This window comes from Anser anser (assembly GCF_964211835.1).
Source record: "Anser anser genome assembly, chromosome: 11".
Taxonomy (NCBI): Eukaryota; Metazoa; Chordata; class Aves; order Anseriformes; family Anatidae; genus Anser; species Anser anser.
The window spans coordinates 3,829,463-3,845,000 of NC_139732.1; the positions used below are offsets into that span (position 1 = coordinate 3,829,463).

Here is a 15,538-nt window from a genome sequence, read left to right on the forward strand (position 1 = left end):
GTTGCCATTCTGCTTGAAATCTGCACTGAGGAGCCCAGTGGTCTCTGCTCCCAGCAAGCTGGCCATGGCATAGAAGAGTTGGCTATGGCTGACCCTGGCAGCACAGCTGATGACAGCAAAAACTCAGAGCAGCAGACGGGCCAATAGCCCATTGGTAGAGGTCAGGAATATCTGATCATGCACGCTTCTGCCATTAGAGAGCTCTCACTGAGTACAAATCCAGCCCATTTCATGTTCCTGTTTTAGGTAATGTTTTAACTGCTTATCAGATCGGTTAGCATTTTTCTAGCCTTGACAGAACAAAAGCCAACAACAGACACCGGATGCAATTCTACCTCTAATGTTTAGAGCTGTGACATGATCTATTCAGCCAGGTTATAGCTTTCTAACGTTATCCAGCAGAATGCCAGTAGTCACCCAGCAACAGCAGCTTTTACATAGGGAAACCATGTAAAACAGAAAAAATGTAAAACCCCTGATCTGGAACATACTGCCTTAACTGAAGAAAGTCTTTCCACTCCACACACTACACTAACACCAATTTAGGTGAGTGAGCAGGCGATCAATCTCCCATGAGACCAGTTAAACAGGCTATGGTATACCAGCTGAATTGCCTGGACAACATCAGGAGTCAAAGCCTGAGGAGCACTTGAAGAGCACAGCAAATAACCCATCTACAAAAATAATCATCATCAAAAACAGTCATCCACAAAATTTTTGCCAATCAGTGTTTTGAAAAATGAGCCATCACTTTCTGTGAAGATAACGGATGGGAATTCAATCTGTGTCACAGCTACAGGAAAAAAAAATTGTCTGTTGCTTTGGACTACAAGTTTGCTGAGAGCACAAAATTTGGACTTAGTGCATTACGATGTCAAAATGGTCAGGGTTAGATGTGGCTTTCTTTTGTCCAGAGTGCTGCAAATAAATCTATTTTGTGTGTAGGAAGAAAGCCGAGATGAAAAATTTATGCCAGCAGCATCTTTAAGAGACCTTACTTGGTACAACCTGGGTGAAACTTCAAGAACAGTAAAGGCAGTCAAATTAGTACCTACAAGTAGAAACAAATATTTACAATATGACTGATAATGATCTAGCCTCTTACAAGTCCCAGATCAACAAAGGAAGCAATATGATACTGTTCAGAGGTGCTTCTGCTAACACATTTAGCAACAAAATAATTGGAAAAAAGTAATAAATAGTCATTAATGCAGCTTTTTTATGTTTTAAATAGGCTATGCTTCTGTGACAATTATTAAACAGTTCTGAAGTACCAGAAGTTTGGAAGTCCCATTCACTGTATTTGCTTTCTACAGCTGCATCCCCACAGTCATTAGCAACGGTATATTTTCAAAGGATATATGTAGCAGTCATGCTTAACAAAGGCTACTTACCCCCCAAAACTGGGGAGGATGCATAGTTTACTGTTGACATCATAAACGTCAGGTATCTCAATGCCGTCTTTATATGGCCATGAGTGCCTGAGACGACCAATGGAGAGTATCTACATACAACGGAATACCTCATATCCAATACATGCGATCTTTGAACAAGTAGACAAATTAAATACAAAATTCAGGATTCTTCATTTAGGGCAACAGTACCATCTGAAGCTCTAATTTATCATGTGTTGTACCTTTCAATCTTGTATTTTATGGATGCTGCTCTACTTTGGAAGAAGTTATATTGAAAAACCTGAATGCCACCTGAGAGAAGCTTTACTCGGCCTCAAGATGGATGTTTTTGCCTATCCAAAAATCAGACAGTATGGACCACAAAAGTGCCAGCTTCAATCATAGCTGATAACATTTTGACACACAATGGAGTTAATTGGTCTAGACACTGGGAGATGTCACCTGCTTCCATCCTGCTCCATTTCTGACATGAGCAGACTACCATAATACATTACTGTACTTCAGGGTCAGGCTCCAGCTGCCCTCCATGTCCAGACACAGAGGGCAGGGAGAAAAGGGAGATTTGCTTTGACACCTGGGAATAACTGCATCACCTTGGGAGACTGCATTTCAAATCTTGCATCTGATTATAATTACTTGGTGAGGATCTACTCCCCCTTTAGATTAATTTTAAATGTTTCTGAGTTGGAGAGATGAATGACTGGAATTATATGGGAAGAGTTAAAGTGATAGGAGAAGGACATAAAAGAACTCTTGTTCTTTCAATTCTTGTAGTTGGCAAAAACCTTAAGAAACTATTGCGAATTAATTTTCCTCACAGTGGTAACCTGTGTAATTGTAACCTGTAACCAGTTAAAACCATAATGTCACTTGGTTCATAATAACTGCTGACTGTTGTGACTAAAATATTTCATAACTTTGGTATAGGGAGAGGAGAAGAAACACGGCACCATTCGTGCTGAATGCACATCACTGCTCTTACTATATGTTCTTTTACACCTTAGAGAGATGATAGATGAACTTGAAGGTTTCACATTCTCCTGCCGAGTCTCTCTTATGTTGATGATCTTCCTCTTTTCAGATCCACAAAACAACAACATGATTACTTATAAGAAAAGGTACTAGTTAAAATTCAGAAGTAGAAACAAAATTAATGTACTTCATCAGAACCTGAGGCCCGGGTTCTGCCATGTTCTGCAGGTACCATGCCCAATGCCACCCTAAGGAAATTTAAGGAATGCTGCCTTGCACCTGTGGGGTTTCCATACTGCCTTCCCCTACTGAGCCTGAGAACAGCCTATATAATCCAGAATCAGGAAGATAGCATGCCTTCTGATTAATGAATGCATTGAAATCTGGATAGGATCTGGATAGGCTGGAGCAATGGGCTGAGGTCAACTGTATGAAGTTCAACAAGGCCAAGTGCCGGGTCCTGCACCTGGGGCATAACAACCCCAAGCAGAGCTACAGGCTGGGAGATGAGTGGCTGGAAAGCTGCCTGGCCGAGAAGGACCTGGGAGTATTGGTTGATAGTCGGCTGAATATGAGCCAGCAGTGTGCCCAGGTGGCCAAGAAGGCCAACAGCATCCTGGCCTGTATAAGAAGCAGTGTGGCCAGCAGGTCTAGGGAAGTGATTGTGCCCCTGTACTCGGCTCTGGTGAGGCCGCACCTTGAGTACTGTGTTCAGTTTTGGGCCCCTCGCTACAGGAAGGACATGGACGTGCTCGAGCGAGTCCAGAGAAGGGCGACCAAGCTGGTGAGGGGTCTGGAGAACAAGTCTTATGAGGAGCGGCTGAGGGAGCTGGGCTTGTTCAGCCTGGAGAAGAGGAGGCTCAGGGGCGACCTTATCGCTCTCTACAGTTACCTTAAAGGAGGCTGTAGAGAGGTGGGGGTTGGTCTGTTCTCCCACGTGCATGGTGACAGGACGAGGGGGAATGGGCGAAAGTTGCGACAGGGGAGTTTTAGGTTGGATGTTAGGAAGTACTTCTTTACTGAAAGGGTTATTAAGCATTGGAATGGGCTGCCCAGGGAGGTGGTGGAGTCACCATCCCTGGAGGTCTTTAAAAGACGTTTAGATGTAGTGCTTAGCGATATGGTTTAGTGGAGTACTTAGTGTTAGGTCGGAGGTTGGACTCGATGATCTTGAGGTCTCTTCCAACCTAGAAATCTGTGATACTGTGAAATTTCACAGTCCAAGATACATATTCATTGTTGGCTCTTCCCCAGCTGATACTGATACTTAGTCTCATGATACTTCATTACTGATATATACGAGTACGGTGAAATCTCTAATGTAGTGTCTGAACCCTAGCTCAGCCATGCCAGACAGAATGCCTGGCTTGATGTCTTCTTTCATCTGCCCCATTTTACCAGCTTTCAAGAAGATGGCTGTCTTAATCTCTTTCATTTAGAGGAAGGTATCTGAGAATAGGAAATAAAACTGACCAGTAAGAAAGGAGCAGCTGCTATAACCAAACTGGTGATGACACTGCCACCATCAAAGAGAACTGAGAAATTCCTATTACCTTCTACCTAGCCATCGTCTCAGATATTCAATATGTTTTAAGTGCACAGGCTTAATTTGTTTTTGCACACATCATGAAAACAAATATAAGGAAAGACCACCATGTGGTTGAATCTGCAATCAACTAGTTGATATACCAAAAAAGTGGTAGGCCATAAAACCAGTATAGTCAATTTAATCTAATAAAATACATTGGAGTCTTCTTCCACATACCGTTAGTCTTAAAAATAGTCTTTATGCATATGAGAAAGCCGGTGATGTTTACAAGAATAATGGTTTGCATCATTGGGCAATAAAGCCTGATATTCTCTTCGCAAACAGATAAATATTTGTACGCTGGTACTGTGTGACCATCTACCCAAATATTATGTGTGCACATAGAATAGAGCACATTTTGCCAGTTGCTTTGTTTTGCCAGTTGCTGAAACTATAGCAACTGTTTCCTTTTCTTCCTTTCTAAGCTCTACTAGTCCATAAGAGCAAAAACCACAGTCTGCACTGATACTGAGGACAAATAAGTGATTCATGGGGACTTAATACTACTAAACACTTATATAGCACTTTATATATTCAGAGTGTTGTACAAACATTAACAAATTAATCCTCACAGCAACCTGCAGGGTACATAAGTATTTTCCAAAATAGGGCCAAATTTGTTGCTCGTGTATACAGCTGTGACAGAGCTACACCCACTGACATCAGGAATAGATTTAGACATAGAAATCAGACAGCAGCAGTACATGACACAAAACCATGCCGGAAGACTTGTCAAAGAACTCAGATTAGGATTCAGAAGATCTCATCTCACACACAATTTCTCTCTTGCACATATTTGCTTTCATTCTTTTTTCTACTACCCCATGACTGCTGGGCTGTTTTTATTAAACTCCTATACACACTAATACAACTTAACCAGTGAGATACCACCATTTTACACTGGAAACTCACACCTATGTTAAGGAGTATGAATGAATGAGAAAGCCCACCAAAAGAAGTGGATTGTTGTTTACATTGCCAACAGAAAAGTAAACAGTAATGATATGTATCATATTTATTCTACTGGAATGGCCACATCCACTGCCTAAAAAAAGGACTCTTAATTACAAGAATTATGAAGGTTACAAGAATTAGTATGAAGTGCAGAATATATGGAGTTGCAAGGATGTATATGAATAACAGCATCAATTAAGAGGGTTTTATAATGTTTTTAACATATAAGTATTTAATGCAACAAGCATTTATTGAGGTTTCAAAGAAAATCCTAAAATTAATAACCAGGAATGACGCTGATTACAACACTGACTGCATTTGCTGGATATGCTGGTGGTGCTTATAAAGCCTAGAGGTGGTTTAAAGGCTCGAAATGAAATACTAAGAAGGCTACATTACCCACTATCCAAAAAGCAATGTCAATATCAGACCTTTTGTTGTTAAAATTCAAAACATATGAACTTCATTAACACATAACCTGGTTGTATTGGTATAAAAAAAGAAGGGAGGTGATCACTTAATAGGTAATCACTGAAGTATGGGATGAACCAAAGAGAGTCCACCCAAATCTAAAAATGCTGCAATTCTTATCATGAAACTATCATCGAGAGAGATGAAGAAACTGGATGATGAGCATGGCTGATGAAGGTTTGAATTCAGATGGCGGGTAACCCTGGGATTCGCTGCCCACAGGCTCCATGTGGCCCTGAAGAGGGCAGTGCTTTCAGAACAGCTGGCAGGGTTTATCTGCTCAACTTTCTCCAGCCCCGAAAACAGTCTGGCAGCCTTGTAGCGCTCCTTGCTCTCAGATGTACCTTTTTCTTCTTTTATGATCAATAGTCCCAGGAGAGACTTCAGAGAAAATGCTGGCCTCAAGTACTCAAAATATTTGAGAGTTAAGTCTGGCATTTTTAGAATACCTGTGGGTAGCCTGGCAAATCAAGTATCCCACATTCACCCACCTCTAATGATGATTATTATGCACCAGCAGCTGTCTACAGTTCAATGGATGAGGATCTAATTGATCTCATTACCTCCCCCCATATAAAGTGAAGTGTGTTGCCACTCTGTGGGTTTGTGATTCCTGTGCTGATTGAAGGTCTTGTGCTGGAGACCTGGAAACAGAGTATTTGGTAGTCCTGTTAGTTTGCTCTAAGCTGGTCAAAATCCACAGAAACAAGCATCGTGTAATATACTGTATAATATAGTACAGCGTGGCTTTTGTCTTACCAGCTTAATATGGAATAGCTCTGATAGCATTCATATGAATATTAATTTTGTAATAATAAAGCAAGAGACTGGTGTATTAGTTATGCGTTCTTTTGTTACTTTTAGTATTTAATTATTATTATTAATGCTATTATGTCCAATTTCCCCTCACCTCGCTCACCCTCACAGTCTCCACTGCAGTGCCCTGTCTCAGGCAGCGAGATCCTTCTGGAGCCAACAACAATGTTACTCAATTAACCCTCTGGCAGGGGATGCTACAGTATGTAACTGGTGTTGCTTTCTCTCCTACAAGTCTCTGCACATCATTTCTGTCATGCTCCCGATGAGCCAGCCAAGGATCCAAAGCACTGTCTTCGACTCAGGTTGCCTGTCTGGCCCCGCTGCCCAGCCCTGCATGTGGTTCTCCATGCAGCAGGTAGAACTGAAATATTTATGCACGTGTGCTCGGGTGAGATATATCTGTATTTCAGATTTTAAAAGTTGCGTTTCCAAAAAAAGAAAAGCCATTTGCAGAAAGAAAAGGCCTGAGTCTACCTCTTTTAGATGGGGGCAATTGCTCTCTCTTTAATAAAGTTATACCTGATTTATAACAGTATGAGGGGAGATTCTGGCCCATAATATAATATAAAATGCTCAGCTTTCTGCAGTTTGCTTATTCATAAAAATTACTCCAATGTCACTGCGGAAAAGATGCAATGAAAAATACCTATTACTCTGCAGCTATGCAATTGCCAAGTCTCTCTTGTTTTTTAAAGAATACCACTGTTCATTTGCTAGTCTACAGTAGATATATTTTTTAACATAAAACCACTATATTTAATTGGTTATGGATCTCAGTTCTTTTAGCACTACTGGAAATCACACAAAAACACATTAGTACAGAGCAATTAGTGCAATGGCAGTAAACAACTAAGGCACTATTAAGCAGTGGGTGATTAAATAGTATTACTTCTTTATTTTTTATGATATTAGACTTAGAGAAGATTTTAAACATATAATCCTGGTAGTATCAATAAATGATATGAAGGGCAGGTGTCTAACTTTCTTAAGACAATTGTAGTCAGGGCACTTCAGTTTATAAGAAAGATTTTCTTTTAATAGAAGATCTGTCTCTTTATACAGTATATTGCACTATTTCTTATCTCACTACACTGGGACATTTATACAGTAATATTATTTAATGGGAGTTATGAAATCACACACTGTTCCTTCAGAAAATAATACCCATATCTCTACCACCAAGGAACAAAGAGCTACCAAACTCCCAAAATAATACGCAATTATTTATATCTGTTCAAAGAACAAATCGGGTACTATTTGACAAATTTACTACAATGGGCTATAACAAACACTGTGATAAGTTAGCTTGAATGGCAGTAACCTTCAGGCAACGTAAAAGACGAGAATCTGACCCAAGGACAGAACCCTTGTGGTATACCTTTTTAATCTGCCTAGCCCTCACAATCTCTCTGGACTCTGTACTTGTTTATAGATCATCCTCATGGTCTGGCACATCTTTTCCTCGGCATCTGATTAAGTTAACAATGTGCTGCTATTTGCATGCAGATTTGCCAGGCCTTTCTCTACAGCTGCTCCCAAAGACTTGGTCTTTCTCTGTAATGTGATAGCACAGCAGTCAGTAAATGCAATCTTTGTCAAACCCAGGTGTGCTCTTGATTTGGTTCTCATTCGTTCCAAGCAATTTTTCTTTCTGTAGCATTTATAAGGCTCTATTATAGTATAGCCACATCTGGAGCTAAAATTCTTCTATTAATTATATACTTTTACCACTATGAAGACAAATTCAGAGACAGCTACTAACATTTTTGTTGTTGTTCTTATTCCCATTTTGACAGCCTGTATTTTATTTCTACAGAAATTTAATTTTTAAAGCAGCATTCCTGATTTTTATTTCCATAAAAACAGTAATGCAAAGCATGAAATCTAAATATTTGATACTTCTATTCTAAAATAATACTATCAATAGCAATATAAAGTATTAAGCTTTAAGAAAACCCTTCAATACTTCACATAAAAATATGATATTATAATAAAGTATCTCTCTTGTTAAAAGAGTTACAATCTACTTGGGAAGGAAGGAAAGTGGTTAAACAAAACAAAACAAAACAAAAAAAAACTTACTCAGTTCCCTAGTGGACACTGGTTCACATCACAGAATCACCAAACAATTTGTTCCCTCCACAGTCAAAAAGCAGAACCAAATTTGATCAACATGGTGACTTAAATGCTGTATTTTCTTTGTGCAATGAGGGTAATTTTTCAAGATCAGGTTTGAAGCAGATTAGTGCAGAAATATGAGCTAAGCCTTCACTCTTATCATCCGAGTATGGATAAAGGATGTATTCACCCAAGAGCACTGCAAGTTATTTTCTAAGAGAAATTTTTCCTAATTCTTATTTTTTGTGTGTACAGAAATCATCACAATGAAGTAATAAATGGATACCAGCAAACAGTTTTGACAAGTGAATGTTCAGTGTGTAAATGTACATTTAAGAGGAAATAGATAGAAAACATATTTCTTAATTTTAAATCTAATTTATGATCTAAAAGGTAAACTTTTTTTCTAGGTAAATACCTGTGCATTAAGGCAGTGTGCTTTTAAATTACAGGAGCACTACAAAGAAATAACAGTCTCCTCAGATGGGGAATGATTTCCACCTGACCAAACCCTTTTTAGGTAGTCTCCCCTAACCCCTGGTCAGCTAAGGTTAACATGCACACAGTAGTCTGAGATCCTGACTTTACTACAATTTCTTTTAAAAGGCAGAATAAATGACAAACTTTTTTTTTCTTAATCACATTTCTTCAGTTTTGCTTTCACTGTTTTTTGACATATTTGTATCAAAATCAAAATAATGCAAATGTGCCATGCCTCTGCAGCTGAATTCGTTAAAGCACTGCTGATTTCTAAACTGTATTCTTTAATAAAATTAAGAAAATATTGAACTAGATTTCTTTTCTCCACACACACAAAGAAAGAAAATATAACTGTAATGTTCCTCTTGACAGAGTTTTAAAACTGTCCTATTGAGGAATAAGCTTTTATTTATTTATAGCACATTTTATCTTCCTAAATTACTTCTTTTTCAGATTATTATTTTGGCCCTATATACCCTCCTGTGCAGGCACATGCAAATATGTGCCCACATGCACATATGCACACATGTATGTACACACACAGAATATAGTTTAAAAAAACAGAAGTAAAACAGAAGCTGTGTAACCAGATTACATCACAGGTTATGGTGGAAATAAATAAAAGAAAATATATTTTGCTTCTATAGCGTGGTATTTTAGTGGTGCTGGTTTGACTTTTGGCCCACACACATATGCCAATGGCAAGGCTAACTCTAGGGACTAACAAAAAAGAATGTGTGTTCACAGCTGTACAGTACACCAATACAGATTACATGTTTTCAGTGTTGCGGCCACAACAGAATGCTAATTAACATACTGGAGTGATGAGAACGGCTGTAAGGGCCTTATTGTTCCATTATTTCATGCAGCCCAGCTGCCTTTGTTTATGTCACTTATCCTCTCATGCCACAGGTTTTTACTCCAAAAATACTATCCCAATACAACGTTAATATTTAAAAAACAAAGAGGTGGCAGATTGTCATTTTTGTGTCAGTCTCAAACTGCAGAACTGTTAAGCTGTTCTGGTTCGGTATTTAGAAATAATTTAACAGCCATATTCAGACACTGCCTGCATTCTAACATAATGGCTGAATACTTGAACCAAGCAAATGCATAACTATCCTGACATCACTTATGAGATTTAGATTGGTCAGTTAATGGAAGTCTTTACCAGAATCAATACCATAACAGCTTCTTGAAATGAACGTGATTTTTTACAGAGAGTGCTGTGAACAATAAGTACAGAAATATCCTACCTTTGTATACAGCACAAAGGAACTGGGATTTGAAATTAAGAAGCAATTACAGTTTTTTGCAAAGTAATGTTACAGTTGATTATTAGAAATAAACACATACAAAATAAGCACTTTTTAATAAATAGCTGGAGAATATTAAAATTCCACAATCCTATTATTCCTTTTTTTCCTACTTTTTTAACAGCTATTTTATCTGCTAGCTTGGTTATCATGTTGCTGTTAAGGATTAATATTGATGATTGTTGCCAACAATAGTTAAGTATTGCAGAAAAACACTTTTTATGAAAGAGATGTAGCCCTATCTGACTGTAAGGAATATTAGTTATGCCTGCTGCTTTGACTTCCGTGATTGATTTATGAAAAAAGCAATGTTAAATACCATTATTATTCTTACTTGTATTACAGTGCTGCCTGCATGTCTTAGCTGATATTGGCCAGATTCAGATCAGGAACCGTGCATTGTGGCTAAGGAGACAATAACTTCCTAGCATACGGAACAAAACCAGCCATTGTCCTAGGAAAGCTTGCAACTTTCAGCTGGGATCCTGACTGCACATACGTTTCTGAGCAGAGGAATCCACAAACATCACTCCACTGACCCCAGTGAAACCATGCATTAACTAAGTTTACTCGCAGGGTCAAAGGAACGTACAAGGTTTTAGTAGATTGCAACAAGTGTGTAACTTAATGCGAAAGTGTGAAAAATAGAAAAAAAAAAAAAAAAACACAGTAGAAGGAAACCAGGACACTGGTGGTGAGAAGCTCAATGTACAGCTACCTGGTTACAAATCTAAGTTTCTTTCCCTCATTTACTTGCTATAAACAAAAGGGAAACAGTAATGATAAGGAGGTTTCCAAACAATTTTTTCCATCAGTAACCTGTAATTGCTGTCAGAGCCTGAGCTTGGCTAGAACCCGAAGTGTTAATGGTACATTACTTCCTCAAATGAAAAAAAGAGATTGCAGTTTCAGAAGTTTAACTTTACCAACAGAGTCTAAGAGCTAACAAAATACCTGTCACCCAAGACACGCCCAGCTTACAAAAACTCTGAAAGTCAGAAGCCTTCCCAAAAGAATGTCATCTCTCTAATCAAAGACATACTATTGTTAATCACGAAGCACACCAAAATCCTGAAAACATCCAATTCAGTGAACAAGCCCTAGTTGTTTTTTAATGAGTTTAACTGGTAATCTCAGATAAATGTGGAACTGCTTGAAGTGCCTGTCTTATGTAAGGCAGTAATGAGAGAATTTAATGTTTTCTACAGACTACGCAAATTATAATAGTGAACATGCCACAGGTGTGGTACAATCTAATATATAGTAGTTTCTCAGCTATGACCATTCCCCTACTGTGGACAGAACATAGATTTTTTTAATTGGATCCAGGAGCTAGCTAAATTACCCAGCTGCTCTGCGTTTAAGCCCCCAGCTAGTTTATATACCAATAATAATAAACTTTCTATAATAGCAGCTCAGTCTATTACAGTGTTTCTCACTCAAACTAAAAGTGGGCCACTTCAGCTCTGTTCATTGATGTTACTACACAATTTGTCCCCTCCTAAAACTGTTAAAACATTATGAAAAGATAAAGGTACATGCTTAATTAATGGAGTTTGGGTTTGGTTTGTTTTTCTAGTAGGATGATCAGCTATTTTATGTCACGGGCACACAACAATATCACGTTTGGAATGCATTGGAAAGTTGGCAATTTATTCACACTTATTTACCACAACAAAGCAACACATAGTCACAGTTACAAAATGAGGTATTGATGATGGCCTCTTAATAAATTTTGCCTGCTATAATTGTATGTACTAAAAAACTTCCCTCCAGATAATCCACTCATGCATTTATTTTTTAAAAAATAGCATATAATTCTGACATCAATTAAATAAATTGTTTACTGTATGTAGTAGGTGTGTTGTTGGAACTGTGGTAGTCTATTATAAGAATGACAAGTGTTAGACAGAGATGTGATAGTTTTTTTCTCAGACCAATTAATATGGGGGGGAGGGGAAGGAAAGGGGCCGGAAAAATGTTTCTTTGCTCTAAATCTTACCTATTTTTTCCCTGCAGAGATATCTGTTGGTCCACTAAAATGTTACATCTGTACACTATAAAAATCATTATAAAATTAACACTTTAAAATCCACAACACTAAAGCTTACATTGGGACTTGAGAAGAAAAAACTGCCACAACTTCAGTGGGACTGGACTGTATCCATAGACTCTTAGCTTTAGGTGAACAGACTTCTTTCAAACTTAGTTTATGAAACTACTCAGATTAACTTCTTGTAGTTTAGGCTGATAAAAATAACAGCAACAAGGCACTAAAACCCTAATAAACTGATTATAAGGTCACATAAATGGATATTCATATAGCTGCTGGGCACAGTGCATAAGTAACTTCAGGTGCAAACCATAAAATACTGTGGTGTGTATGTAAGCACAGGCAAGTACAAGAAAAGAGTTGTTACATTTCAAAATTATATATCCTTTCTGTATTTAATTAGACATTTAACTTAAAATTATTCCCATCCTAATTGTAGACTTAAAGTCACTCTTAGAGCTGAATTTACTGAAGCCTAAGAATATTGTAACAGTGGTTCCAACTCTGCAAGAAATTCTCACTAATTTTACACAGGAACTGCAAGACTCTCCTACATTATTTATCCACATCAGATACAGCATCCTTACTCTACAAATAGATGTTTTCAAAATGTCCCTCAATAAAGGGTATTTCTGTTCTCATAGTCACTCCCAGACAATCCTTAGAATGAAGAAGCCTTGAAAACCCTCATTTGCAGGCGAACCAGTCTAGGCGTTATATAGCTGTCACAAGGCTGACAGCTTATTGTACAGAGATCATACCTTCCCACAGAAAACCCCATGGGAAAAGCTCAGAAGGAAAGAAATCCTGGTGCGACCCATCCAACTGAGCAGGGCAGGCATTGCCTTCTGCTGAGAGGGTTAACCTGGCAGCTCTGGCAGGCCTGTCCATATGGAACCGACCCCCAGCTCTCCTCCCTCTCCCATCCCACCTTCTCTCTCTCTCCACCACCGAAAGACCTCCACACCTCTCTCGTACCCAAGTCCATGGTATACCCCCTGCCCTGTGCCATCACATGCCCCACAGAGCAGACAACCTGGTCTAGGACGAGCCAACCACCTTGATCGTACAAGTGGTCATGGAGCAGGAAACTGGCCTGGGGGCAGCACAAAGGTGCCCCTCTGGAAAGCACAGCTTCCAGCAACAGCCTAGCATGATGGCCCTCTCCTCACCAGCAAAATTTGTACCTGCCCCACAAGGAAATCAGATAGCAAGTCAAGGAAATCTGCACAGGGGCTGTGTGCCTCCACACAAACTCTAATCCAATTACAGCCATGCTTTCATGGATTCTTAAGAGGCTCCAAGAAAAAGATGGCTTAAGGTTTGAGCTGCGTTCATTTTTCCTGGTCTTTGTGGATGAGAGGCTGATGATTTGCAGCTTCCTATATTTCCCTATTCATCCACCCCTACCTGCCAGCCTCCTCTCCTTCCCCTCATGGTGCTCCATCATCAATCAGTTCTTCAGATGCTTGCCAGAGATCTACTTTGTTCTGTATCCAATTCCAAGTGCCGATACATAATAAGAATTTCACTCCCATGCCTGTGCCTTCTGCCTGGGAAATTTATCCTTTGTACCATTATCCTTCTGTACCATCCTCAGACTATGGAAAGGTTTCCACAGTAGTCCAGAAAAATAGAGCTTGCTAAAGAAAGTGGGCCCTCCATCTGCAAGGAGAAGCTTCCCCATATCACAATTCCCCTTTTCTGACGAAAAGCTTGTGTTTAAGGACAGGATTTAGAGACTTAAAAGTTATATAATACAGAGCAGTCCAAATCTTTCACTGAAAACCCTGAGGCCAAGGGAAAGTCGGAGCTGGATTTGGTAACTGAGGAAGCATTCTGACCAGGCTTACCATCCCCTGGATCACCCTTGTCAGATGTGTACTTTGCACTTTGAATCAAAGGAAATATGATGGCTTCATCTCTTTCGTACCTTTTGCTTCAGGTTTGAGGGATTTGTTTGGTTGGCTTTTTATTTATTTTATTTTTATTTTTCCTCCTTACAGTTTACTTGATTTTTACTTAAGTTCAGGAGAACGTAAAGGTCTACAGAAGTCCAGTGATTTTGGCACGAACTCAGGAATACCACATTGCTGAATTCACACGGCTGTAGTTCAACCATTGATGTCCAAAGCCACATTCCCTCTAGCCAACTGAGTTTTTTCCAGTGCTCACAGCACACCCAAAGCATGCAGCATTAATCAACTAATGTAAACCGTGTTATGCCTTATTATATTACAGACACTGGATTTCTGTGTTTGGTGGGATGATCCCGTTGTTTCAGAGGCATATTTTTAAAGAAAACTCTGCTCCAGAGTGGATTTGTGAATTGCCAAGCAAAAAGCATGCATCAATCTTTCAAATTGACTAACTGGCATTACCAAAACATTGTCATTTAATGTACGTGAAGTTATACTTTCAAATATTCAGACATAACTGAGTGCTCAAAATCACTTATTTGAAGAACAAAAAAATAATATGAAATAATAATAATGATAGCAATAACTGCTTAGTATTTGTATGATAAAAATGCTGAAAAGACATTAACTAATTAGTGCTCACAACACCCATGTGAGGCAGGAAAGTATAATTATCCACATGCTACAGATGGAAAACTGACAATGTGGAGTTACCTGCCTTTCTGAGACATGCATGAGGGGATAATCACCTAATGCAAATTCATCAAAAACCCTACAGGGAAAGCACAAGTACAGTGGTCACACAGGTTCACTTTGCTCCATGTGAGCTCTGACGCAGCAAGCATGTATCCCAGAGAGCAGCAGTGTGGAGAGGTGTGGGACAGACATATATACCTGGCACCTACAAACCCTGCACAGACAAGAGACAGAGATGGCTGCAGAGATCATTAAAGGCAGCCTGATTATTTGAGCTTGACACTTTCTTCTAGAACATCACTCACAGTGACTGGGTAGCAGAGCCAGGACGGGAAGCCAAGTGGCTTTTGCAGGAGGAAGACACCTGTGCTCAATCCAATTGAATGTACAGCTTTTGCAGCACAACCTTTGACCAAATACTTAAGATTCAAATGAAACACTTAGGGTTTCCTATACTTTCATTGCATCCCTTTTTTTATTCAGACAGGCTGGATTCTTTGCACATGGTGAATTCTAACAATAGTTCACTTAGTTGATTTTTTTTCCTCTAAGAGTGTTAGCTCAATTTTGTACAACCAAGAGGTTTGGGCAACTTGCATGATGTGTGGTTAAAACTACTGCCACCAATCACAGTCGGAGGCTGATCAAAGCCAACATTCATTAACTTTGAACACAAAATTGTCTGAATCCATCAGTAACTGCAATAGTGCCTAATTAGAGAAGGCATTGCCTATTTC

General features: G+C 39.1%; 1 protein-coding gene across 24 annotated transcripts in view; it reads right to left on the minus strand.

Moving 5' to 3' along the window:
* Nucleotides 1-15,538, minus strand: part of ZNF536 (zinc finger protein 536) — a 346,292-nt gene that overhangs the window by 210,274 nt on the left and 120,480 nt on the right. For 15 of the 24 annotated variants that reach the window (XM_083852147.1, XM_083852164.1, XM_083852167.1 and 12 more), the window contains one exon: nucleotides 5,964-6,044. The exons of 8 other annotated variants lie outside the window; for them this stretch is intronic. In XM_083852147.1, the coding sequence (XP_083708273.1) occupies nucleotides 5,964-5,973 (10 nt within the window). In that variant the 5' untranslated portion in view covers nucleotides 5,974-6,044. Of the gene's footprint in view, nucleotides 1-5,963; nucleotides 6,045-7,597; nucleotides 7,774-8,301; nucleotides 8,743-15,538 lie in introns of those variants that run through there. One more of the 24 variants, XM_083852152.1, reaches the window with a different exon arrangement.